Source organism: Geotrypetes seraphini, chromosome 16, assembly GCF_902459505.1.
Source record: "Geotrypetes seraphini chromosome 16, aGeoSer1.1, whole genome shotgun sequence".
NCBI lineage: Eukaryota > Metazoa > Chordata > Amphibia > Gymnophiona > Dermophiidae > Geotrypetes > Geotrypetes seraphini.
The window spans coordinates 33931850-33956504 of record NC_047099.1 but is presented as its reverse complement, the minus strand read 5'-3'; the positions used below and the strand labels follow the sequence as shown (position 1 = coordinate 33956504).

The window sequence follows — 24655 nt, the reverse complement described above, 5'->3', positions numbered from 1 at the left end:
TTCTGGGAAGGCTATTTTAGGCAATTAGAAGGACTCCGCGGCCATTATGAAATAACATTCAGTGGTCAGTGACAACGGCGGTGAATAAAGGTATGTAGATAAGGTTGAGACAACTTTATTTATAATGTAGTCACTTATTAATTAGATGTGTTTTTATAGTTTGAACTCCATTTTAGTGATAGCAACTGTGGTGTTATTTATATCACCAGGGATATGAGCCTTGAGAAAACCCTTCGGGCAAAACATGTTGGCAATATAGTCCCTGAAAATAAGACCACAAGTACTAAGTATCCAAACGTCTATATTTATTCAAGACAGTTAATATAATAAAATAAAAGTTTGATATGAATTGCAAGATCCAGTGAGGAAGTAGTACATAAAGCCTAATACAATGAAACTTTTGAGAATTTAGGTGGTACTTCTGAGGGTATCAGGTCAAAAGCGCGCCGGGACAAAGGCGCGCCCAGACAATTGAGCGCAGCGCGGAGGTGCACGCCGCTCAAAATTACTGTTTTTAGGGCTCTGACGGGGGGGGGCGTGGGGGGAACCCCCCCACTTTACTTAATAGACATCGCGCCGCGTAGTGGGGGCGTTGGGAGGGGTGTGGGGGGTTGTAACCCCCCACATTTTACTGAAAACTTCACTTTTTCCCTGCGCTCAATTGTCTGGGCGTGCCTTTGTCTTTCGCGCCGTTGTCTATGAACCCTTCTGAGGGTTTACACGTACATACTTTTGCAAGTGAGGGGTCATTGAAGGTGTTCAGAACTATACACTTTCAAGAGAACAACAGCAGTACTCGTACGTGCATAATTTATTTATTTAAACGTTTATATCCCGCTGCGTCCATCAGTTCTGCGCGGGTTACATAAAAACAGACACATAATAAGCTTATGACGAGCAAACAATTTAACAAAACAGCATAAAAATCAAATGGTAATCTATTAGCAAAATAAACAAATGTAAGAGACCATTTACAAAAATAAAAAAAAACGGACACTGATTCTAAGTTTACTCATTAAATCAAAACATTTCATTAAATTAATTGAAATTGTACGGGGACAAGCCTCAGACTTAGGAGTACACCTTTCCCATAATGGGACTTCTTCAAGAGAAAAGTGAATTGTTCTCTTGCTTCCTTATAACATCACCGGCTTATTCCCCACCTCCCTACCAGCTTATTTAATTAATTAATTCACATTATTTAAATAACTTATTTAACCTACCTTAATCTTCTCATATAAATATTTACAGATTTTATTTCCACTAACTGAATAATTTAATCCTTAAAAACTTTTTTAATTTAAAAAAAAAAACTACACTCATTATTTTGATATAGGGTATACATTTACTTTAAAGAATCAGCACGCCATCTTTGAAACTCGAAACCAACCCGTATTTCATATTCTCAATTCATCTAATGATTTCCCTGAATATGAGAATATGAAATACGGGTTGGTTTCAAGTTTCAAAGATGGCGTGCTGATTCTTTTAAAATAAATGTATACCCTATACCAAAATAATGAATGTAGTTTTTTAAAAATTAAATAAGTTTTTAAGGATTACCATATTTTCACTCATATACCAAGCACCCGTGTAAAACGCGCACACGGGTATAGCGCGTGGGGAACTGTAATTTATGTAAATAAATTTTTATATACCGCGCACACCTGTATACCGCAAATGCTGCCCCGACTCTCCCGTCGCTGCCCGACTCTCCTTTCGCCCGCCCCGACTCTCCTATGGCCAGCCCGACTCTCCTTTAGCCCGCCCCGACTTTCCTCTGGACAGCCCACTCTCCTTTAGCGCCCCCCCCCGACTCTCCTCTCCCCCTTGAAGTCCTGTCCCCACCCTGAAAGCCTGATGCCCCCTCCCGACGTCCGATTCACCCCCCCCCCCCCCGCAGGACCGCTCGCACCCACACCCCGAAGGACCGCTCGCACCCCCACAGCCTCCCCACCCCCCCATTATGTAGAAGTTTCCTACCGTCGTCCTGCTGCTTTCTCTGCCGGCGGTCCTGCCCCTTCTCTTAGCCCTGCGTCTACGCTGCTTCTTCTTCCGGCGGTCCCGCCCTTTCTCTGACGTCAGAGAAAGGGCAGGACTGCCGGAAGAGGAAGCAGCGTAGACCGCAGGGCTAAGAGAAGGGGCAGGACCGCCGGCAGAGGAAGCAGCAGGACGACGGTAGGAAACTTCTACATGATGGGGGTGGGGGTGCGGGTGCATGTTCGATCGCAAGCGGTCCTTCGGGGTGCGGGTGCGAGCGGTCCTGCGGGGGGGGGGGGGGGGTGAATCAGACATAGGGGGAGAACTATGTAAAAAAAAAAAAGGGGATAACGCGCTCACGAATATAACGCGCATGGTTATACACAGTTTGTAAAATCGTGTATAACGCGCGCGTTATATGCGTGAAAATACGGTATATTATTCAGTTAGTGGAAATAAAATCTGTAAGTATTTATATGAGAAGATTAAGGTAGGTTAAATAAGTTATTTAAATAATGTGAATTAATTAATTAATTAAATAAGCTGGTAGGGAGGTGGGGAATAAGCCGGTGATGTTATAAGGAGGCAAGAGAACAATTCACTTTTCTCTTGAAGAAGTCCCATTATGGGAAAGATGTACTCCTAAGTCTGAGGCTTGTTCCCGTAGAATTTCAATTAATTTAATGAAATGTTTTGATTCAATGAGTAAATTTAGAACCAAACATTTATAAATAATAGGATAAAAACTCTTATAAAATTCTCACACAGCTACTAAGATCTCTACCATTTTTAGCAAAAATACAATAAACCTGCAAGCTATTGATTAAAAAGTTTACTTATAAACATTGTCTCTCAAACCACATCGTTTTTACACTTTTTTTCTGAAATGCATCACATTAGACAAGTGTTATATTAACAATGGTATGGCTTTTCCACTCTGTAAGGCCGAGTCCATGATGTGTCTGATGACTCAGTTTATTTCGAAGAACATAAAATCCTAAAAAAAGAGAAGGACAGCGCTCATAATATTCAGTCACAACAGTTCAAAGCGTTTTCTTACATTTCAGAAACTTAACATAGTAACATAGTAGATGACGGCAGGTAAAGACCCGAATGGTCCATCCAGTCTGCCCAACCTGATTCAATTTACATTTTTTTCTGCTTAGCTATTTCTGGGCAAGAACCCAAAGCTCTACCCGTTACTGTGCTTGGGTTCCAACTGCCGAAATCTCCGTTAAAACCTACTCCAGCCCATCTAAACCCTCCCAGCCATCGAAGCCCTCCCCAGCCCATCCTCCCCCAAACGGCCATATACAGACACAGACCGTGCAAGTCTGCCCAGTACTGGCCTTAGTTCAATATTTAATCTTATTTTCAGATTCTAGATCAGGTCAAAATTCCTCCCCGAGGGCTGCAATCCAGTCGGGTTTTCAGGATTTTCCCAATGAATATGCATGAGGTCTATTTGCATGCACTGCTTTCATTGTATGCTAATAGATCTCATGCATATTCATTGGGGAAATCCTGAAAACCCGACTGGATTGCGGCCCTCGAGCAGGGATTTTGACACCACTGTTCTAGATCCCACGTTCTAGATCCCCCTGTTCTAGATGTGGTTCATCCCACGCTTCTTTGAATTCCGTCCCCGTTTTCCTCTCCTCCACCACAACTTACTGTTCATTATCTCCTCCTTCAGCTGGCCTCTCACTACAGGTGACCGTATGTCTCTAGGCCCTCTGAAACAGACTGATTTGAGTCCAGGACTGGGTGAAAATTGTCTGATGAACCGGACTGTTGTTTTATTTACAAACTGCAGATGGCGAAACTCAGGGGCAGCAGGAGATTAGCACGAGGCTACTGGATATTTGCAGTCTCTGGAAATGCCCTCCGGGTGGCAAAGTTCAGTTGTGGATTAGGAATTGGTTACTGGATAGAAAACGGAGGGTAGGGTTAAATGGTCATTTTCTCTATGGAGGAGAGTAAACAGTGGAGTGCCGCAGGGGTCTGTACTGGGACCGGTGCTATTTAACTTATTTATAAATAATCTAGAAATTGGAACGACGAGTGAGATGATTAAATTTGCAGACGACACTAAACTGTTCAAAGTCGTTAAAATGCTTGCGGATTGTGAAAAATTGCAGGCGGACCTTAGGATATTGGAAGACTGGGCGTCCAAGTGACGGATGAAATTTAATGTGGACAAACGCAAAGTGATGCACATTGGGAAGAATAACCTGAATCACAGTTACTGGATGCTAGGGTCCACCTTGGGGATTAGCGCCCAAGAAAAGGATCGTGGTGTCATCGTAGACAATACGATGAAACCTTCCACCTAATGTGCAGCGGCGGCCAAAAAAGTGGATGGTTAAGAAGACTAAGAATATTATAATGCCCCTGCATCGTTCCATGGTGCGACCTCATCTGGAGTATTGCGTTCAATTCTGGTCTCCTTATCTCAAGAAAGATATAGTGGCGCAAGCAAAGGTTCAAAGAAGAGCGACCAAGATGGTAAAGGGGATGAAACTCCTCTCGTATGAGGAAAGACTAAAAAGGTTGGAGCTCTTCAGCTTGAAAAAGAGACAGCTGAGGGGAGATATGATCGAAGTCTACAAAATCCTGAATGGGTACAAGTGGATCGATTTTTTTGCTCCGTCAAAAATGACAAAGACTAGGGGACACTCGAAGTTACAGGGAAATACTTTTAAAACCAATAGGAGGAAATTTTTTTTACTCAAAAAATAATTAAGCTTTGGAAAGCATTGCCAGAGGTTGTGGTAAGAGTGGATAGCGTAGCTGGTTTTAAGAAAGGTTTGGACAAGTTCCTGGAGGAAAAGTCCATAGTCTGTTATTGAGAAAGACATGGGCGAAGCCACTGCTCGCCCTGTATCGGTAGCATGGAATATTGCTACTCCTTGGGTTTTGGCCAGGTACTAGTGACCTGGATTGGCCACCGTGAGAACGGGCTACTGGGCGTGATGGACCATTGGTCTGACCCAGTAAGGCTGTTCTTACGTGAGACAAGTATAGAACAATCAAGCCATTGTGACATCACTGATGAGGTTGGCAATGAGGCATTATGACATCACAATCTCAGCTCTGGAATGTTGCTCTCATTGGGGTTCCGGAATCTTGTTATTCATTGAGATTCTGTATGGAATGTTGCTACTCCTTGGGTTTTGGCCAGGTACTAGGGACCTGGATTGGCCACCATAAGAACGGGCTTGATGGACCATTGGTCTGACCCAGTAAGGCTATTCTTATGTTCTTATGAGAGTACTGGGCTCCAGTCTTATTGTTCCCCCCTGCTCAATTAATTTTCAAGTTCCTATTCTATGCCCCCCAACATCATAAATTTAAATAGTTAGCTTTGCTTTTTGCGCCTATCACACACAAATAATGAGAGCAATTTCGAAACAGGTTATTGAAAAATTATCCATCCTTCCTCTAGGTAACAGTATGCGTTGATGGTTCTTCGAGTTTCTGTGGGCTGTCTTTGATTGCAGTTGCTCTTTGCTGACCCAAGAAGCTGCTGCCCTAGGCAAATGCCTAGTCTTGCCTAGTGCTTGGGCCAGCTCTATCTCTAGCGACAACAAAATACTTAAGAACCTGAATGTAACTCTCTAGGGTTACCAGATGTCCAGGAAAACCCAAACATTGTCCTCTTTATATAGGACTGTCCAGGGCCCAGATGGATTCCTAAAACCTGGCAATTTATCCGGGTTTTGGAAAGCCTGAGTTCGGGGCCACGTCTGGGGTGCCTCTCTGCATGCATATGCATGAAATTATCACGTCATATCTGCGTATGTTCGAGGTCCTCAAGTCGCGGCCCCCGAGCTCAGGGAAGCTGACGAAGGTTTGTGTTGGGGTGTGACTGGGGGGCCGGAATGGGGCGGGGGCCATATGTCCTCTTTTTTTAACTTAAAAAAATGTGTCAACCCTATCTTTGAGCTACTATTGGAAAGATAGGAGCTAAATACAAAATCTCTTCCCTTCTCCTTATAAAGTAGTGCTCTTTACTCTCAGGTTTCAACAGCCACCAAACAGTCAGATTTTCAGGATATGTCTGATGAATATGTCTGATATAGTCTCCCTCCAACTTAGGAATCAAGGAAACTCTTCTAACTTGGCATCCCAAGTCCTCTAAATTTTCTTCACACTTCTACCTCTAACCCTCTGTTGTAGTTCCTTCCTATTTCTCCTTCTGTAAACCGCGTCGAGGTCTACGAACGTGGAGATGATGCGGTATACAAACCTAAGGATTAGATTAGATTAGATTAGGGACCTCCCTCCACTTCAAAATCACTGAGCTCTGGAACAACCTTACCTCCCGTCTTCGGAACTTGAGCTCTCTCCAAGTTTTCCGCAAACATCTGAAAACCTGGCTTTTCTCAAAAAATGTAAGTCTCCCTCCAATTTAGGAATCAAGGAAACTCTTCTATCTTGGCATCCCAAGTCCTCTAAATTTTCTTCACACTTCTACCTCTAACCCTCTGTTGTAGTTCCTTCCTATTTCTCCTTCTGTAAACCGCGTCGAGGTCTACGAACGTGGAGATGATGCGGTATACAAACCTAAGGATTAGATTAGATTAGATTAGGGACCTCCCTCCACTTCAAAATCACTGAGCTCTGGAACAACCTTACCTCCCGTCTTCGGAACTTGAGCTCTCTCCAAGTTTTCCGCAAACATCTGAAAACCTGGCTTTTCTCAAAAAATGTAAGTCTCCCTCCAACTTAGGAATCAAGGAAACTCTTATATCTTGGCATCCCAAGTCCTCTAAATATTCCTCACACTTCTACCTCTAACCCTCTGTTGTAGTTCCTTCCTATTTCTCCTTCTGTAAACCGCGTCGAGGTCTACGAACGTGGAGATGATGCGGTATACAAACCTAAGGATTAGATTAGATTAGGGACCTCCCTCCACTTCAAAATCACTGAGCTCTGGAACAACCTTACCTCCCCTCTTCGGAACTTGAGCTCTCTCCAAGTTTTCCGCAAACATCTGAAAACCTGGCTTTTCTCAAAAAATGTAAGTCTCCCTCCAACTTAGGAATCAAGGAAACTCTTATATCTTGGCCTCCCAAGTCCTCTAAATTTTCTTCACACTTCTACCTCTAACCCTCTGTTGTAGTTCCTTCCTATTTCTCCTACAGTAAACCGCGTCGAGCTCTACGAACGTGGAGATGATGCGGTATACAAACCTAAGAATTAGATTAGATTAGATTAGATTAGATATAGATTTGCCTACAATAGACATACAAATATCTCTAAACTAAACTAAACCGTTAAGTTTATATACCGCATCCTCTCCATAATTATGGAGCTCGGCGCGGTTTACAAGAGCTTAATGTAAGGAAGGAACAGCATAATGGGGTTGGAGGTTGAGCATAGGGGGGGAAGAGAGCATTACGGAGGGGGGAAGTGTAGTTAGGCTTTGCAGTTTTTGGAAGCGTGTCATCCCTTAACCATGGCTCGCCAATTGACATTAGAGCAGCGTTGCAAGATTGCCGCTTGGCAAAGAAGTTTTTCAATCTCCGACCGCAGTTCAACGAGAGTTTGAGAAAGCTTTATGGCCGTCACACTGCTCCAACACGTAACAATGTACGCTATCCATGGCAAGTTTCTCGAAACAGGATCTATGCAGCGGAAGGCCTGCTACTACCACCGCCGATGAAAACACTTTTTCTTCTGCGATGCATCCGGTAACACGACCGCCGTTACAGGGGAAAATTACCTGGAGATGCTTCAAAAATTTGCCGTGCCACGACTTGAAGCGAGGAATGACCTTGCTAATATCTTTTTTTCAACATGACGGAGCCCCTCCCCACTTTGCAAGGTTAGAGATTTCCCTGAATATCAAGTTTCCTGACCGGATCGGTCGAAGGGGTCCCCTCGAGTGGGCTCCGCGCTCCCCTGACCTTACACCTTGTGACTTTGTTTTATGGGGCTATATCAAAAGCAAAGTGTAAGCCACTATGCCCGTAACCTGTTACAGCTTGAGGAAAGAATACGCACGGCCTGCAGCGAGGCCGGGGAAGAGATGCCGCAAAACGTCAGAGAGGCCTGCGTCCGAAGGTGGCTGAAAGTTATCGAAAACGGAAGCGCTCATGTGGAGGGATTCGACTAGTCTTCGAGGCGTTGGACTGGGTGTCAGGTCAAAAGCGCGCCGGGACAAAGGCGCGCCCAGACAATTGTGCGCAGCGCGCTAAATTACTGTTTTTAGTGCTCCGATGGGGGGGTGTGGGGGGGCGTGGGTTCCCCCCCCCACTTTACTTAATAGACATCGCGCTGCGTTGTGGGGGGCGTGGGGGGTTGTAACCCCCCACATTTTACTGAAAACTTCACTTTTTCTCTGTTTTTAGGGAAAAAGTTCAGTTTACAGTAAAATGTGGAGGGTTACATCCCCCCAAACCCCCCATAACGCCGGCGCGATGTCTATTAAGTAAACTGGGGGGGTTCCCCAACAAAAACTCCCGTCGGAGCCCCTAAAAACTGTAATTTAGAGCGGCGCAGCGGTGTGCGCTGCGCTCAATTGCCGGCAGGCGCTTTTGTCTTTCGCGCCGTTGTCTATGAACCGTTGGACTGTGATGGCAAGCCTAGCAAGTAAAATTGCAACGACTTTTGTTTCTTGTGTCATTTTTAAGAATTTATTAAAAGTGTGTCGTGACTTTTGGGACACCCTGTATGAACTAAATTGCTCATGAAATTTTACCTAAAATGCATTTTGTTCTATATTTAAGATCTTCCTTTTGACTTTTTGTTGTGCTCTAAGTGGAGAGGCAGGAATATATATACTCACTATGAGGAAGCAGGCTCCCAGCAGCACGGCCTTTGTCTTCACGTCCAAGTCGAGCGGGAACTGGATCCCAAAGTTGTTGGCCTTTGTAAAGAGCTCCTTGCCCATGCCGCTCCACTGCTTGCAGATCCGGCCTACCATTTGCGACTCATCAGCAGTTGTCACCTGGTAATAGAGAAACAGAACACGTCAGAAGATGGAGCAGCCTAGTAGTTAGACGGCAGAATATTGGTCTAGTCTTATGCATAATCTGGCAGACACCATATTTCAATCGTCTCTCAGGTTTTTGTGGGGTTTTTTGGTAATATTTTATATGTGACTTTAGACTAGATTAAACTAAAACAACTTTGTATGCCGGGTCTTCAGCCAAAAAGGAGCTCGACCCGGTTAACAGTAACTGAAAAAAATACTGAAAAAAAGGAACAATCCGAAAATATTAATATGACTAGTTTCCATGTCTTAATAATTAATTTAAGCTCTCTTTCTGTTTTATAAATCTTTATTCATTTTCTTATGTTACAACAAGTGTTTCAAATAAATTCATTATAAACTTGAATAATCACACTTGATTAACTTACAGATTAATATCAAATTTAAAATTTCTTTAGAAAATCAATATTTTATAAAGTTATAATATTATGTAAGAAATCTAAATTAATATAATTATTATTGAATATAATAATCTCCCCTCCCTCTCTCCCTCCCTATCAATATTGAATGAGAAATCTTTATTCATTTTCATATGTTACATCAACAATATAAATTCATACTAATATTTCAGAAAACTAAATTTATATAATTCTTAGTTAATATAATAATATCCCATCCCCTCCCCCCTCCCTTCTATTCAGTAATACATGAATAAAATTTTTAAATGTTATTTTATCCATATTTCATATTATAAATCTAGTATTAATATTTAAGCTCTCTTTCAGCACGGATGACGTGATTTGGTTTAAATTGTTATTGTATTATATTTACTCCTAATTCCTCAATCTTGGATCCAATGTTGAGGACTAGTGTGCAATTAAGTTGGAATTTTATTACCTTCTATGTAATTTTGGTTTATTTTCAAGTTTGAGAATAATCAATGATATGTTTTCTTGATTGCACTTTCTGTACAAGATTGTATGCTTGTTAAATTTTGAAAAATTTATTAAAAAAAAAAAAAATGACTAGTTTCCAAAGTATTTGGCTAATAAAATAGTTTTTTTTTAAAGATTTACGAAAAAGTTGAAAAGGACCAGGACCCCTTAAAATAAGACGAAGTTCGCTTCAATGGTTGAGAAAATTTGAAAACCAAGGATTGACTGAAATTCTTGACTCCTTTGATTCCTTTCACTGAAGGACTAATAATAATAATTTAATAATAATTATTATTTTATTTTTATGTTCCGCCTATCCAAAAAAATGGTTCTAGGCGGTTTACAACAAATCATACAGTAGAGAGCAATTTTAAAAGGAAAAACCAATTCAAAACAAAATACAATAAATTAGAACTGGTCCTACAGTAGAAAATATGATTTAAAAGAAAAATACAATTTAAAAGAAGATACATTGCATGGCGGAAGCATAGAATTATTAAACGAAAGAACCAGCTAGTTTGAATTCTTGGGTGCCTCTTGCATAGGAAAATCAAGAAGCATCCTATAATAAAGGCTCCCCGAACTCAGACTGCCATAATGAGCAACAAACAAGGAACTATTTTCTGAATGCGGTAGGGATGATCTCATCCTCTCAAAACAATGCTCCATCGTTCCGATGAGGCTTTGCAATGTACAACTGAATGAACAAAAGCCTAAAACTATGAAATACATACTTTTAAAGTGAATAAACATCCTAGCTGCCCGTTTCCCATTCAGTCTCTGAATGCTCGCATATATATAATATAATGTTTAAACTCCAGGGTTTGTGGTGGTGTTAGAAGGGACTTGTGGTAGGTGAAAGATGCTTTTAAAAGCCATGAGTTTAGATTGGGTCTACAAGGCTTCAAAGGGCATGCTACCACTTCAGCTCTAAACCCAACTGTACATAAATAAAAGGCCTCTTAAAATTATCCTTTGGTACACACGTGAAAAGATGTGTAGTTGTAAGCAACCTGTGCTCAGAGGTGTAGTTTGGGCATGATGTGGGCAGAATCACAGGCTACTGGGCTTGATGGACCATTGGTCTGACCCAATAAGGCTATTCTTATCTTTTTATTAAGCTCCGGAACGTATTGCCAGAGGTTGTGGTAAGAGCGGATAGTGTAGCTGGTTTTAAGAATAGTTTGGACAAGTTCCTGGAGGAAAAGGCCATAGTCTGTTATGATCGAGAAAGACATGGGAGAAGCCCCTGGATTGGTAGCATGGAATATTGCTATTCCTTGGGTTTAGGCCAGGTACTAGTGACCTGGATTGGCCACCTTGAGAACGGGCTACTGGGCTATTCTTATGTTCTTACAATATATTATGAGGAAGAACAAAAAGGAAGACAAGAAAAGGTAAAGGGGAATAGAAAAACCATATTAGCAAGAAAGATTAAAAAAAAAGAAAAGAAAAGAAAATGATAAAAGAGCCGTGTCAAATGCCTTTTTAAAGTAATGAGCCTTTAATTGAGACTTAAAAATTTTTCAAAGATTTTTCAGTCCTAAGATTATAGTAAAAGGGAATTCCATAGAACAGGGGCCATTACTGAACAGTTGGAATCCCTGTAAATATCCAAGAACATCTGAAAGGGGATCGGATGGCTAGCCAGGAATAAGGGAAAACCTGAAGACTGAATCGGGAAACTGTGTACGTTAAACTTGAAAGGAATTCTAGAAGCAATTGGAAGCATATGTTCCAATTTGAGCAAACGGGTAATAAGATCATATTTGAATCGACAGTAAAACAATTGGAGAGCAGTATTTTGGACGAGCTGAAATTGACGGAGTTGACTTCAGCTTGTGGAAAATACTGCTCTCCGATTGCTTTTATCTCGATCTAAATTATGATTGTGCGTGTTTTGTAAAATACTCTCTAAACCGACATCTAGTTGGACTTCAACCTAAGCAACCTGTTATACAATTATAAGAACATATAAGAACATAAGAATTGCTGCTGCTGGGTCAGACCAGTGGTCCATCGTGCCCGGCAGTCCGCTCACGCGGCAACCCTACCTGCATACGTTCTGGTTCAGCAGGAACTTGTCTAACTTCGTCTTGAGTCCCTGGAGGGTGTTTTCCCCTATAACAGCCTCCGGAAGAGCGTTCCAGTTTTCTATCACTCTCTGGGTGAAGAAAAACTTCCTTATGTTCGTATGAAATTGATCCCCTTTCAACTTTAGAGAGTGCCCTCTCGTTCTCCCTACCTTGGAGAGGGGTGAACAACCTGTCCTTATCTACTAAGTCTATTCCCAGTAGGCTAGTCAAAGATATCAAAGGACTTGCAGAGGCCCCACATTCTACAGCATTGACCTGGCAGTCAGATTCTGACCATGAATAATGAAAAGATGACAATGTTTGGCTCTTTGGAGTTGATTCTCCAAATGGCATCCTGATCGTAGGTGGCGGTAGACGCCAGCCAATCAGGCCATACTTTTTTTTTTTTTTAAATCCATACCGCGAAGGACACCTACAATATAGGTGTCTGATTCGTGCCTACGGAGACGTCTACTAATGACCAAGGCCAACTTGGGCCTGGTTTCCACTGGAAGTGGCTTTGCGTGCCCATAAACATCCCTAGGCACGAGACGGACGCCTTAAATGTAGACGTCTGCTAGAAAAAAAAGCACGCGATTTACTAAAGGATGTTGATGTGTGATTGACATGCGATCAGCAGCCACTTCATAGGTGGCTGCCAAGATTGATGTCCTTTAGAGAATCAGGCCCAACATGGTCAGACCCCCCATTGCTGTTCTCCTCACAGCGGCCATGCGTACCTCAAAGTTGACATCAGCGCAGCATCTACAAGTGCAGCAGGGGCCAATCACCTTTAGGACCGTCTCCCCGGCGGCATTTTGCACAGAGAACTTGCCCTTCCACATGTGCCAGTTCTGGACAATGTAGCCAATGGGAACCCCAGGGGGAGACTGCACCTCCATCTGAAAACAAACACACGAAAGAGGGAAGTCAAAGTTGTTACAAAGGAACTCCGCAGCAGGATTGATTATTTATTTGCTTGAGCGTAGCTCACATCTTCGGTTGTAACTTGGAGTGAGATACATTCCAAGTAAGCTATGTTTATGAAGGAACTTATATACCACCCTTCACAAAATCCAGATATCCAGATGGCTTTTCAAAACCCGGCACTTTGTATTGCAAGTTAAAACTGATGTGTGATGTTACTTGTACATCAAGTTACTTGCAATCCAAGGTTTTACTGTAAATTTTTATGTTATGTTGTTCAATAATATTTCCATTTTGGATAATAAAACAGATATTGTGATACTGGAAGTGGTTTACAGTATTATCATCACAGAATAATAAATTGTAGACCAGTGTTTTTCAACCTTTTTACACCTATGGACCGGCAGAAATAAAATAATTATTCTGTAGACCGGCGGTTGAAAAACACTGGGCTAAATCGTGGGCCAGACCCCGCCCATCTCCACCCCAGACCCCGCCCCCATAATAGTACTAATTGCACCTTGCTCGTCCCGTGCCTCATCTGGAAGCCTTCCCTCTGACGTTGCAACGTCAGAGAAAAGGCTTCCGGTTCAGGCTCAGGACGCCCGTTGGAGCCACTGCCCGTGGCTTTGTGCACTGAATCAGTTAGGAAGAGGGAGCTGGCTCGAAGATAATGCCGCATCGATCGCACCGTGGACCGGCGGCTGAAGAACACTGTTTTGGGCCTGATGCACGTGCTGGCCCTGTGGACCGGCAGGAAATTTCTGTGGACCGGCACCGGTCCGTGGACTGGTGGTTGAAGAACACTGCCTTAGACGACTGAAGCTCACCTGGGAGAGCCATAGGCAGGTCATGGGTGTTTCCACTATTCTTGTGCACACTTTTATAGAATTCCCCCATTTAGAACTGGGGTATCTGCCTATACTAGCGTTCTCTAATAAATGTGCCCGTATAGAATGCTAGCGAAGCGCTTTAAATTTTTACACCTATGTTTGACCCCAAGAGGACTATTTTTATCAATCAACCAAGTTTTCATTATGAATTCAAAGCCCACATCTGAAACTCCCACTAAGCAATTGCTTTAATGAAAGTAATTCCACGTTATGTTATTTTAGGATACCAATTGTTTTAAATAAAAGCAAGCATTACACACTTACATTTCTCTGTGCTGCTTTGTAATATCTAATTTATTTATTCAATTCTCTATACCATTCTCCCAGGGGAGCTTAGAACGGTTTACATGAATTTATTCAGGTACCCAAGCATTTTCCCCTGTCTGTCCCGGTGGGCTCATACTCTGTCTAATGTACCTGGGGCAATGGGGGGGTTAAGTGACTTGCCCAGGGTCACAAGGAGCATTGTGGATTTGAACCCACAACCTCAGGGTGCCGAGGCCCTAGCTTTAGCCACTGCACCACACTTTGCCATGCCTGGGGATTAATGATCTATATGTACACACCCATACGGGCAAAGTTTGAAGTACGTGAGTGGCAGCCTGTGTGCCCCCGTACCGGTCTGCAGTGGGCTGAAGGAGCCCGACTTTGGAACGCCCTGTCATGTGACCTACGTACGCAGGTTTGGCTAGTCTCATTTAGGGCAATGGTCTTTGACCTAAGGGCTGCCGCGGGAGCGGGCACGATGGACCACTGGTCTGACCCAGCAACGTCAATTCTTATGTTCTTATGGCCTGAGATCCGTATTGCAGTTTAGAAAGCTGTTAAAAGCACATCTTTCACTCAGGCCTTTTCCACGAAGACGCGAGGATGCTGCTCTGAAAGTTGGCGACATTTGATGTTTCATTTATATGTGTTTAAAATTATATATTGCCTAGAATGGTAAGATAGTATGGTTTATACATTTTTAAAATAAATAAATAAATACCCAACCTTTAATCAGTGGCGAGGGGGGCAGTCCGCCCTGGGTGCCGGCACCCCCTTCTCCTCCTCCCCCTGCTGCACGCGCGTTTCTTCCCTTCCCCCCCCCTCTACCTCTGTAACTTGAGCGCGAGCAGCCATCAACATGCCGCCCGCGTCGGTGTCGGCGCTTCCTCCGATGTCGCCCCCGGGACCCGCGCCCAGTTGGCGGCTGCTCGTGCCGGAGTTAAAAAGGTACAGGGGAAAGGGTGCGCGCGCCGTGGTGGGGGAGGGTCGCCACCCCGCCCAGCTGCCGCTCACCCTCGCTACGCAGTGGCCTTTCATCGGGGATTTCCCCGCAAACTCACCTTCTGCAGGCAGCAGGGGAAGCAACAGCTGCCGCACTTCAAGGGCCGGTAGACGTGGATGATCTCCCGCCCGGCGTTGTCCGTGATTTGCATGTTAAAGGGCCGCAGGGAGCCCCAGCAGTTCCTGGTGCAGCAGTCCGTGTCTTCCTGGGCAAAGAAGATTTGCTGGCCCATGCTGTTTCGGATCTCGTATTTGTTGTTGGTTTCAAAGCCAGTGAGCACTGGGAAACAAAAGCACGACAACGACAGCATCGTTTACATGGTTAAACCATCGATCAAAACAAGGGAAGGGGCCACCACCATCTTGTCCCCTTAACTCTTTCCCTGCCGCCTGCCACACCCATTATCCAACGTGAATCTCAGCGTCGGTTTTTATAAGCGTTATAAATAAATGCGATGTTTGGTTTCCTACAAAAATGATATTTCTCAACACTTATTAAGTCTTAATTTCGTGTCAGTTAAGCGATGGAAGGGCTGAGGGGCTGTGGTGGGCTGTGCTTAGGGTATCATGACATTCATCGCGCTGGCCACTCTCTTTGCCGTTATCCTCACGGCACCTTTAGAAATTCAAGTGTGGCGCAGTGGTTAAAGCGACAGCCTCAGCACCCTGGGGTTGTGGGTTCAAACCCACGCTGCTCCTTGTGACCCTGGGCAAGTCACTTAATCCCCCCATTGCCCCAGGTACATTAGAGAGATTGTGAGCCCGCCCGGACAGACAGGGAATAATGCTTGAGTACCTTTGCTGGGAAAACAGTATAGAAAATTGAATAAATAAATAAAAATCTTCCTCATCACATTGATCCTTAACGCCCATCATTAACATCATCCATTACTATCATTATAACTATTTCCATAATCGTGATGATCGTTATAAACCATGATCATCGCCCTCAAGAGTTGTCATCTTTGAGTAATAAGGCATCTACTGACTTGTCCACCTAACAGGAAAAGCTTTCCTTGAGCATCTGTCCCTCCATCTTCACCCTGTTATTCTTGAGATCATAGTAGACGTTATAACCAACCAAACCATAATCTACTCTGCCGGTATTGTGCCCTGTACAAGTCAGTCACGAGGAACGTTTCCCCAGCTGATGGTGGACCATCTTCACCACCAGTCGTCCTCTTTGAGCTGCAATTTCCCACTCATCCCAATAGAGAAGGCTTGGATTTCCTACCTTCTACCATCTCGACAATCTGATGGATCAAAATTTGGTCAATCTGAAACATGAAAAGAATAAGACCGATTGAAGCGTATAAGAGCAGAAAATATTTGATATGACAGGACAGACTTACAGCTGAAATCATTTTCTTGCAACTGTCAATTTTTTTCCGAAAGGCGATCACTCTTATTTTCTATCTTATCTGTCTACATGTTTCACCTCTGCTTACACCCTAAGCCAGAGGTGTCAAAGTCCCTCCTCGAGGGCCGCAATCCAGTCGGGTTTTCAGGATTTCCCCAATGAATATGTATGAGATCTATTAGCATACAATGAAAGCAGTGCACGCAAATAGAAATCCTGTAAACCCGACTGGATTGCGGCCCTCGAGGAGGGACTTTGACACCTCTGCCCTAAGCTGTCTATAAATATGTATCAATGTGTATTGCATTGACATTGTAGATAGCGTACCCTACAATACTATAATAATAATAATAACTTTATTTTTGTATACCACAGTACCAGAATAGTTCAAAGCGGTTTACATGACAAGAGACTGTACATCTACAGCGAAATTTACAAATAAGTCAATCAATCAATATAACTTAGCGAGTTGGGAGCAGGCAAGAAGGAGATAGAGAGGTTATAAACAAGTCAATCGGTGTGGCTTAGGAAGTCAGGTGCAGGTAGGTGGGAGGTGCAGGTAGGGAGAAGGCAGGTAGGTGGGAGGTGCAGGAAGGTGGGAGGTACAAGGCATAGTTAAAAGTAGAGTTACAAGGAGGGCGGGAGTCAGAGATATTTGCATACATCTTCTTGTTAGGTGTCGACTCGTGCTCGAGTCCTAGCGACTTGATGAATGGCGGATCTAAAAAGAAATCGGTTTTGCGCTGGTCCGGAAAGATCCTCCAGCGTCATCCCCAAGGTTGTTTTCCAAAGTGTCAAGGCCATCCGATTGCCGGTCGCCCTCTTCGCCTGGTCCCTTCAATCACGCACTGCTGTTAACGGTCTATTGTCCTACGTTTGACTTATTCTTGCCGTTCAATGCCTTGATTGAAGTTCTTCAACAAGGAAGTTAATAAATCTCTAATCATTAAAATTGAATACGGTAAATAAAGAGATCAGATAAGAAGAGATTTCAACCCTAGGCAGATTGATTGCAGGAAGTAGCTTTGGCAGAGGCAGCCTGGCTTCATCATTACCAGTAAGCCAGATTTTCTAGTACTGTGAGCCTCTTTGATTATATTTTGTTTTTATGGGCTTTTGTCCGATTGTTTGTCATCTTTCTGTTTCTCTACATATTGTGGTTTTTGGGAAGGGCTAGATAAACTGGAAGGTTTATTATACTGTTCTACTGCTTCCTCTTTTAAAAATATTACCGGCGCTTCCTGCTTTCTTCTGTTGGTCTAAGGCAGTGTCCAGCAAACTTTCTCGAGCCGCAGCACGCTAAAGGCAGTGGTCGTGGCTTGAGGCGCCTGGCATCATCATGCCAATGTCCACGTGTGTGTGAAGGCCTTCCAGGCGGATCCTGAGATGCCAGTGGGGGGGGGGGGGGGTGCCAGAAGGGAAGAGGGCCAGAGAGAAGGGTAGGTGCTGGTGCCCACTGATTTCCTACAGGACGTGCCTCTCGCCACGAGAGCGTCAGCCTCCTCCACAGTATATAGTGGCACACCCAGGGCCGGATTTAGATGAAAAGAGGCCCTTTCACCTCCCATTTTTAAGTTTGTAAATGACATGAGAGATAATAAAATACATCATTACTGTGATATATATCAATATGTTAAATGAAACATGTTGTTATTGGTACTAACCTTTATAAAAAATGTGACACGGAGAATAAATAAAAAAACATCGAGAACACTTATTTGGACATTTATTCTCAGCACCATTACCTGTACTAATGCCACCCTCAATCAAATAGCGTACTGTTTGAAATAACTCTCTCGCCTTATTTACTGCAGTCTTTACATGATTCTGAAAAAAGCTGCTCCGTGTGATCTCACACAAAGATTTATACTCCATCAGCTTAATGCAATAAGATTCCTAGTCCTCGCGTTCACCAGATTTTCTCTACACTCTCTCTAAGTGGTTTTACATTCAGGTCCTTAATCATATTTCTCTATCTGTCCCGGTGGGCTCAAACTCTACCTAGTGCACCTGGGGTAATGAGGAGATGAAGTGACAGTTGGCCCTTTTGTCAGCTGGGAGCAGAGGTAAGCAGCGAGGGTCTTAAAATCTACAAGTTCTGAGTTACGTACAAATCCGACTTAGGAACAGCTTTAAAAACGTAACTCGTTCTCGCTCCGTGCTATTGGGGAAGAAGGCGATTCTGCTATACTGGATTACCTCAGACTCTCCGACACTTTCCCGTTGGCGGACTCTGATGATACATCAAGCATCCATGGAGCGCTTGTGCTTTACTTCCCTGGACTCTGCCTTGGGCCGGTTATTTTGTCTCTGTTGGACACCATTTTGGGACACTTTAACACCAAGAGCTCGTAGCCATTTGATGAATGTCTGATTTTCCTGTTGGGACTGCACTGGAGTGGATTTATTGTTGTTTTTAGTTTTTTGCTTAGGTTGTGGGATGGAGATGGGTGGTGGGATGGGGGGGGGACTCGGATATCTGGTGCATTTGGGCAGTGCTTTGGTATCCATGTTCTTCAGTTGTACACCATGTCTATTTGAGTGTTTGCTTTTCCTTTTGAAAATTTAATAAAATATATTTCTAAAAAAAAAACAACAACAACACATAACTCGTTCTTAGCCTAGGGACAGTCTGCGTAGGAATAATCAAGCCACTGTGACATCACTGCTGAGGTTGGCTCTTAGGCATTGGTGGAATGAGGCATCATGACATCACAATATCAGCTCTGGAATGTTGCTACTTAAGAACGCGGTTGCAGCTTCATTTGAGTTCCCTGAGCAGTATTTCAAGTGACAAACGCCTACATTTCTTGTGCAACAGATTCAGGAATGATTCGCGGTCCCATTAAGAAGAGTGTGTGGTTGTACCTTAGAGGGAACCCTGGTAGAAACAGTTGACCTTTTTGTCAGCTGGGAGCAGAGGTAAGCAGCGAGGGTCTTAAAATCTACAAGTTCTGAGTTACGTACAAATCCGACTTAAGAACAGCTTTAAAAACATAACTCGTTCTTAACCCGGGAAGTGCCTGGACAGTCTAATTCACTTTGTAACCATGTAAGTAAAGAAAAAAAAGAATGTCTCTAGAAATGGAAATCACTTCTACTGTATATGTAATAAAAGTGAGCCAAGTATGATGCAACGAAGCCACTATGACATCACTGAAGAGATTGGTTCTTAAGCATTATGACATCAGAATATCACGTTATCGTGAGCTTGTGTTAAGAGGGATTATTTCACTGTTAACCCCAGTGAGACCCTGTGGCAAAACAACCCATCTTAACGGTAGCCCCCCCCCTTAAAGTGGTGCCCGGAAGAATGGCGCACCTGCGTTAGATATTCCAGCCCCGGAGGGACACCCATGACGGGAGCCACGTATGGCATGACAGCGTGCGGATCCATCATCGCAGGGGGCCGGGGCTGCTGCACTCGGGCACCTGTCGAGTCCGAGGGATGGGAATGGCCCGACGTCTTCATCACGCGCTGCTGAAAGGAACGCCAGTACCTGAAAATCAAAACAAAGACAGAAAAACCTCAAAACCTGACTTCTTTTGGAGGAAAGCGCGGCATTTATAAAGCATGCACAATAAAATTTAGGGGTGGGAGAGTGTGGCACAGTGGTTAAAGCTACAGCCTCAGCACCCTGAGGTTGTGGGTTCAAACCCCCGCTGCTCCTTGTGACCCTGGGCAAGTCACTTAATCCCCCCATTGCCCCGGGTACGTTAGATAGAAAACTAAATAAATAAATTTAAAAAAAGTATGGAACACATAAAGAAACCCAAAACAGCATCTAATATAATAAAGCCCTAAGCGCGCATGCGCACTCCCACCTGCGTGCGGCCGTTTTCTGTGCGCTGTAGGGCACCGCAGATAGGAGTGCGCATGCGTGAGAATCCCCCCCCCAGGTGATGTAGGCCGCGGCGGCTGTCAGCGGCTGTGGAGTATTCCCAACTTTCACCCCGTTTGCAGCCACCCTTCTAGGACCAGCCTAAAGGTATCTGATCCCACACCCGGGGATAGCGCCAGCCTCTTCCTTTCCTTATTCTCTCCTTCAAGCTCAACCATCAACCACTACCTTAACCCCTTCCCCCCCCCCCCCCACACACACACACGTATCAAGCATATCTCCTTCTTCACCCTTTTCATCGTGGCATGATTTGGGATGCAGCACTGGGAGAGAGACAGAAAGACAGACAGCGGGAGGGAGAGACAAACAAAGATAGACAGCGGGAGGGAGACAGACAGAAAGAAAGAAAGGAAGAAAGACACAGGGGCATGAAGAGAGACAGACAGACAAAGAGGGACAGGGAGAGAGACAGACAGAAAGAAAGGAAGAAAGACACAGGGGCATGAAGAGAGACAGACAGACAAAGAGGGACAGGGAGAGAGACAGACAGAAAGAAAGACAGACAGAGAGCGGGAGAGAGAGACAGAAAGAAAGGAAGAGAGAGACAGGGGCAGGGAGAGAGACTGAAAGAAAGACAGACAGACATATATTCTAGCACCCGTTAATGTAACGGGCTTAAAGACTAGTTTGGGAATAAACATCTTATTCTTGGACCCAGCCTGTCACTAGGGACCCATTAAACGTCTATCTGCGGTTGGGGAACACTTACGATATTCTTTTTTTTTTTTTTTTTTTGCGACAGAACCTACAGCTTGGGCTATTATTGATCTGAAAGGTCCGCTACATTCATTTAAAAAGTAATACTCCACTTAAATACTTCTACACTGAGACCTGCGACCCCAGTCAAGTAAAGTGAAAAACTTCACTCTCTTTAATAGATTAAAATTATTTGGTGATGTCCAATACCGATAGGGTAATGTATCAATCAAAAGAGCAAGGCCATTTTAATAGGAAACTTTTCTAGTCTCTGGAAGTAATCCCATCCTTCTAGTGGAAATACAAGCTAGGCTCAACCTTTGGAGAATGACAGGAGTGAGGTACATATGCGGGATAACAACCAACGTCGTTAACAGAATGGTTTAACAAGAAAGGGTAGAGTACCCTGGTCTGTGGCTTTTAATCCCATAGTTCAAGGCAAGTCTCTTCTTCCCCTTTCGGAGGCAGGTCAGAACTTCGCATGAGATGTAGAGACGGTCAGAAAACAGAGAAAGGAGAGAGAGAGAGAGAGAGAGGCTGTGAGAAAATCACTCTAGAGACCCCAGTAAAATCACAATTGAAATCGTTTCACAGCATCGGGCAACCGGTTCCCCTGTGCGAGAGTGGAATCTGGAGTCTATGGTTTATCCCAAACGGTACAAAAAAAGAGGACAGACCGCCAAAAGTGACCCCTGCACTGTTCAGTTCTGCAAATATCAGCGTCCAGCGCCTGCGGCAGAGAACTAGAAAGCTTCTCTTTTAAATCCAGCCGTCACCTTAGTAACAGCCAAACAGATTCCCTGCACATAGAGGACCTACAGGTCTTCTCTAGGGGGATGGGACTTGTATACTGCCTTTTTGTGGTTACCTGTATATATGTAAAATATTTTGAACATGTAATTATTTTGTACCTGGGACAATGGAGGATTAAGTGACTTGCCCAGGGTCACAAGGAGCAGCGTTGGGATACCAGAATACTTTTGAGAGGCAGTGGACTATATATTTCACTGGTTCCTACGGCCTCACTACGAAGAGAGACTGAACAAACTGCAGCTCTACACTCTCGAGGAACGTAGGGAGAGGGGAGACATGATCGAAACATTTAAGTACCTCACGGGACGTGTCGAAGTGGAAGATGATATTTTCTTTCTCAAGGGACCCCCGGCCACAAGAGGGCGCCCGCTCAAACTCAGGGGCGGAAAATTTCATGGCGACACCAGAAAGTATTTCTTCACAGAGAGAGTGGTTGATCATTGGAACAAGCTTCCAGTGCAGGTGATCGAGGCAGACAGCGTGCCAGACTTTAAGAATAAATGGGATACCCATGTGGGATCCCTACGAGGGTCATTAGGGCATAGACAGGGGGTGGGTAAGCAGAGTGGGCAGACTTGATGGGCTGTAGCCCTTTTCTGCCGCCATCTTCTATGTTTCTATGATGGGTCATTTGGCCTTTATCTGCCATCATGTTTCTATCAGAAAGTTCTATGACATCACAATGCAGGTGTAAAGAGCCTTAGCCTATAGGAAGAGGAGATGCAAATGTTAAGAGCCTTAGCCAATAGGGAGAGGAGGAGGGAGTGGCTGCTGCAGACACCAGAAAGTATTTCTTCACAGAGAGAGTGGTTGATCATTGGAACAAGCTTCCAGTGCAGGTGATCGAGGCAGACAGCGTGCCAGACTTTAAGAATAAATGGGATACCCATGTGGGATCCCTACGAGGGTCAAGATAAGGAAATTGGGTCATTAGGGCATAGACCGGGGGTGGGTAAGCAGAGTGGGCAGACTTGATGTGCTGTAGCCCTTTTCTGCCGTCATCTTCTATGTTTCTATGATGGGTCATTTGGCCTTTATTTGCCATCATGTTTCTATAATCAGAAAGTTCTATGACATCACAATGCAGGTGTAAAGAGCCTTAGCCTATAGGAAGAGGAGATGCAAATGTTAAGAGCCTTAGCCAATAGGGAGAGGAGGAGAGAGTGGCTGTTGCAGACACCAGAAAGTATTTCTTCACAGAGAGAGTGGTTGATCATTGGAACAAGCTTCCAGTGCAGGTGATCGAGGCAGACAGCGTGCCAGACTTTAAGAATAAATGGGATACCCATGTGGGATCCCTACGAGGGTCAAGATAAGGAAATTGGGTCATTAGGGTATAGACAGGGGGTGGGTAAGCAGAGTGGGCAGACTTGATGGACTGTAGCCCTTTTCTGCCGTCATCTTCTATGTTTCTATGACCTAACTCCCACAACCAATAGATTATAAAGAAATGTATATTGATACAAGATCCTTGGTATGCATCGCGTTAGGATAAAACCCCAAACAAACTTGTACTGTAATTATGGGAAATTCTAACCTAACTGCATATTATGTATGTTAACCTGTAACCCAACTACAGAAAATAAGAAACATACTTCTCTGAAATGGACTTTTCACAACTTCTCTAGGCCTTCGCCCTCTCCCGCATGGACTACGGCAACGCATTACTCAACGGACTGACTGCAAAAAAAAAAAAAATGCTACGCGCCTCCGACGTGCACAAAACGCAGCCATCAGACCGCTGAAGCACCTTCGCGCCCACAATTCGGTATCCCGAGCGCTAGCGTCGGCCCACTGGCTACCCTGTAGCCAAACGTTGCGCCTTCAAGGGCTTAGCGCTTGCGTTCAAGTCCTTACACGACGTGGCGCCTGGCTACATATCAGCCAAACTCACGCCTTAGGTCCCAAACGGATCCCTCCGGAGGAAACGGGTCTTCAAATACCCCCCCTGGTGGGCGCCTCCAACTAGAAAGTGCCAGACGAAGGCCGTACTCTCACTTCTTACCGAAGCGCTGGAATCAGCTGCCTCCTAACGTCAAATCCCTTGATGGACTTTTGAGCTTTAGGAGAGCAATAAAAACCTAGCTCTTCATCCAACTCCTCAGGACAAGGTAGCATTCAGACGGTTACTCCCAAACCACAGTATTCTTAATGGATATTCAACTGACTCTCTTCCTGTGCACGCTTCAGGCTCCTAGTGTCCATTAATCCAGAACAACCGAACTAGATTCATCTCGCCTCAGTCTTCGGTTCCTTGTCGTTAACTGTTATGTATGTTCCCATGTAATCCATTCTGGGCTCCTCGGGAAGGCCAGGATATAAATCAAACCCAATAAATAAAATATATCAATATGGGAAAAAGCTAAACAAAGCTTGCTCTAGAATAGATCCCCAGCAGAATAACTTTCCGTCGCACGCACTGAATCCCAGACCCTTACCAAATTCAGAGGACTGGACGGGGGCAGAAATAAGGATTATTCCACACTTCCGCCGCACCCCAAAGACCAGAGTCGGCGCTCTAAAACATATAAGCATCGCAGGCCGCCCGGTTACTTTACCCCTAACCCCTGCTTTGGTAAGGAGCCACAAATTTTTGGAAGCCTGCAGAGAAACACGGAGCTGGAAGCCCCTAAGAACCATGGGGAGCTCCTGACTTTGGAGAGAGGCAGAAGAGAGCAAAAAAAAAGCTGTTTTCTTTTACCTGAAGCCGAGATCCTTAAGTGGTGTTCTTCAGATGCTTCCTTCACCTCTTCCTTTCAGTTGACTGAGAGTCAAAGTGAAACTCGAGTGGCAAATACTGTAAGGAAACAATATAGCAGCTCATTTCCTGGTGTAAGGGAATCAAATTGCTCACCTTAACCC

The 24655-nt window shown here is 44.2% G+C and overlaps 1 protein-coding gene across 2 annotated transcripts; it reads right to left on the bottom strand.

Moving 5' to 3' along the window:
• Positions 1–2621: 2621 nt before the first annotated feature.
• LOC117350285 (phospholipid scramblase 2-like) lies at positions 2622–24630 on the bottom strand. Of its 2 annotated transcripts, none has more exons than XM_033924508.1 (7): positions 24495–24630; positions 19705–19882; positions 16257–16299; positions 15082–15302; positions 12674–12835; positions 8777–8938; positions 2622–2977 (listed from the first exon to the last, which is right to left on the bottom strand). In XM_033924508.1, the coding sequence occupies exons 2-7, from the start codon at positions 19852–19854 to the stop codon at positions 2951–2953; spliced, it is 765 nt and encodes a 254-aa protein (XP_033780399.1). In that variant the 5' UTR covers positions 19855–19882; positions 24495–24630; the 3' UTR covers positions 2622–2950. The 2 variants fall into 2 exon arrangements, with proteins under 2 accessions (XP_033780399.1, XP_033780401.1); XM_033924510.1 differs by lacking the exon at positions 24495–24630 and adding an exon at positions 21386–21714.
• Between the last annotated feature and the right edge of the window lie 25 nt (positions 24631–24655).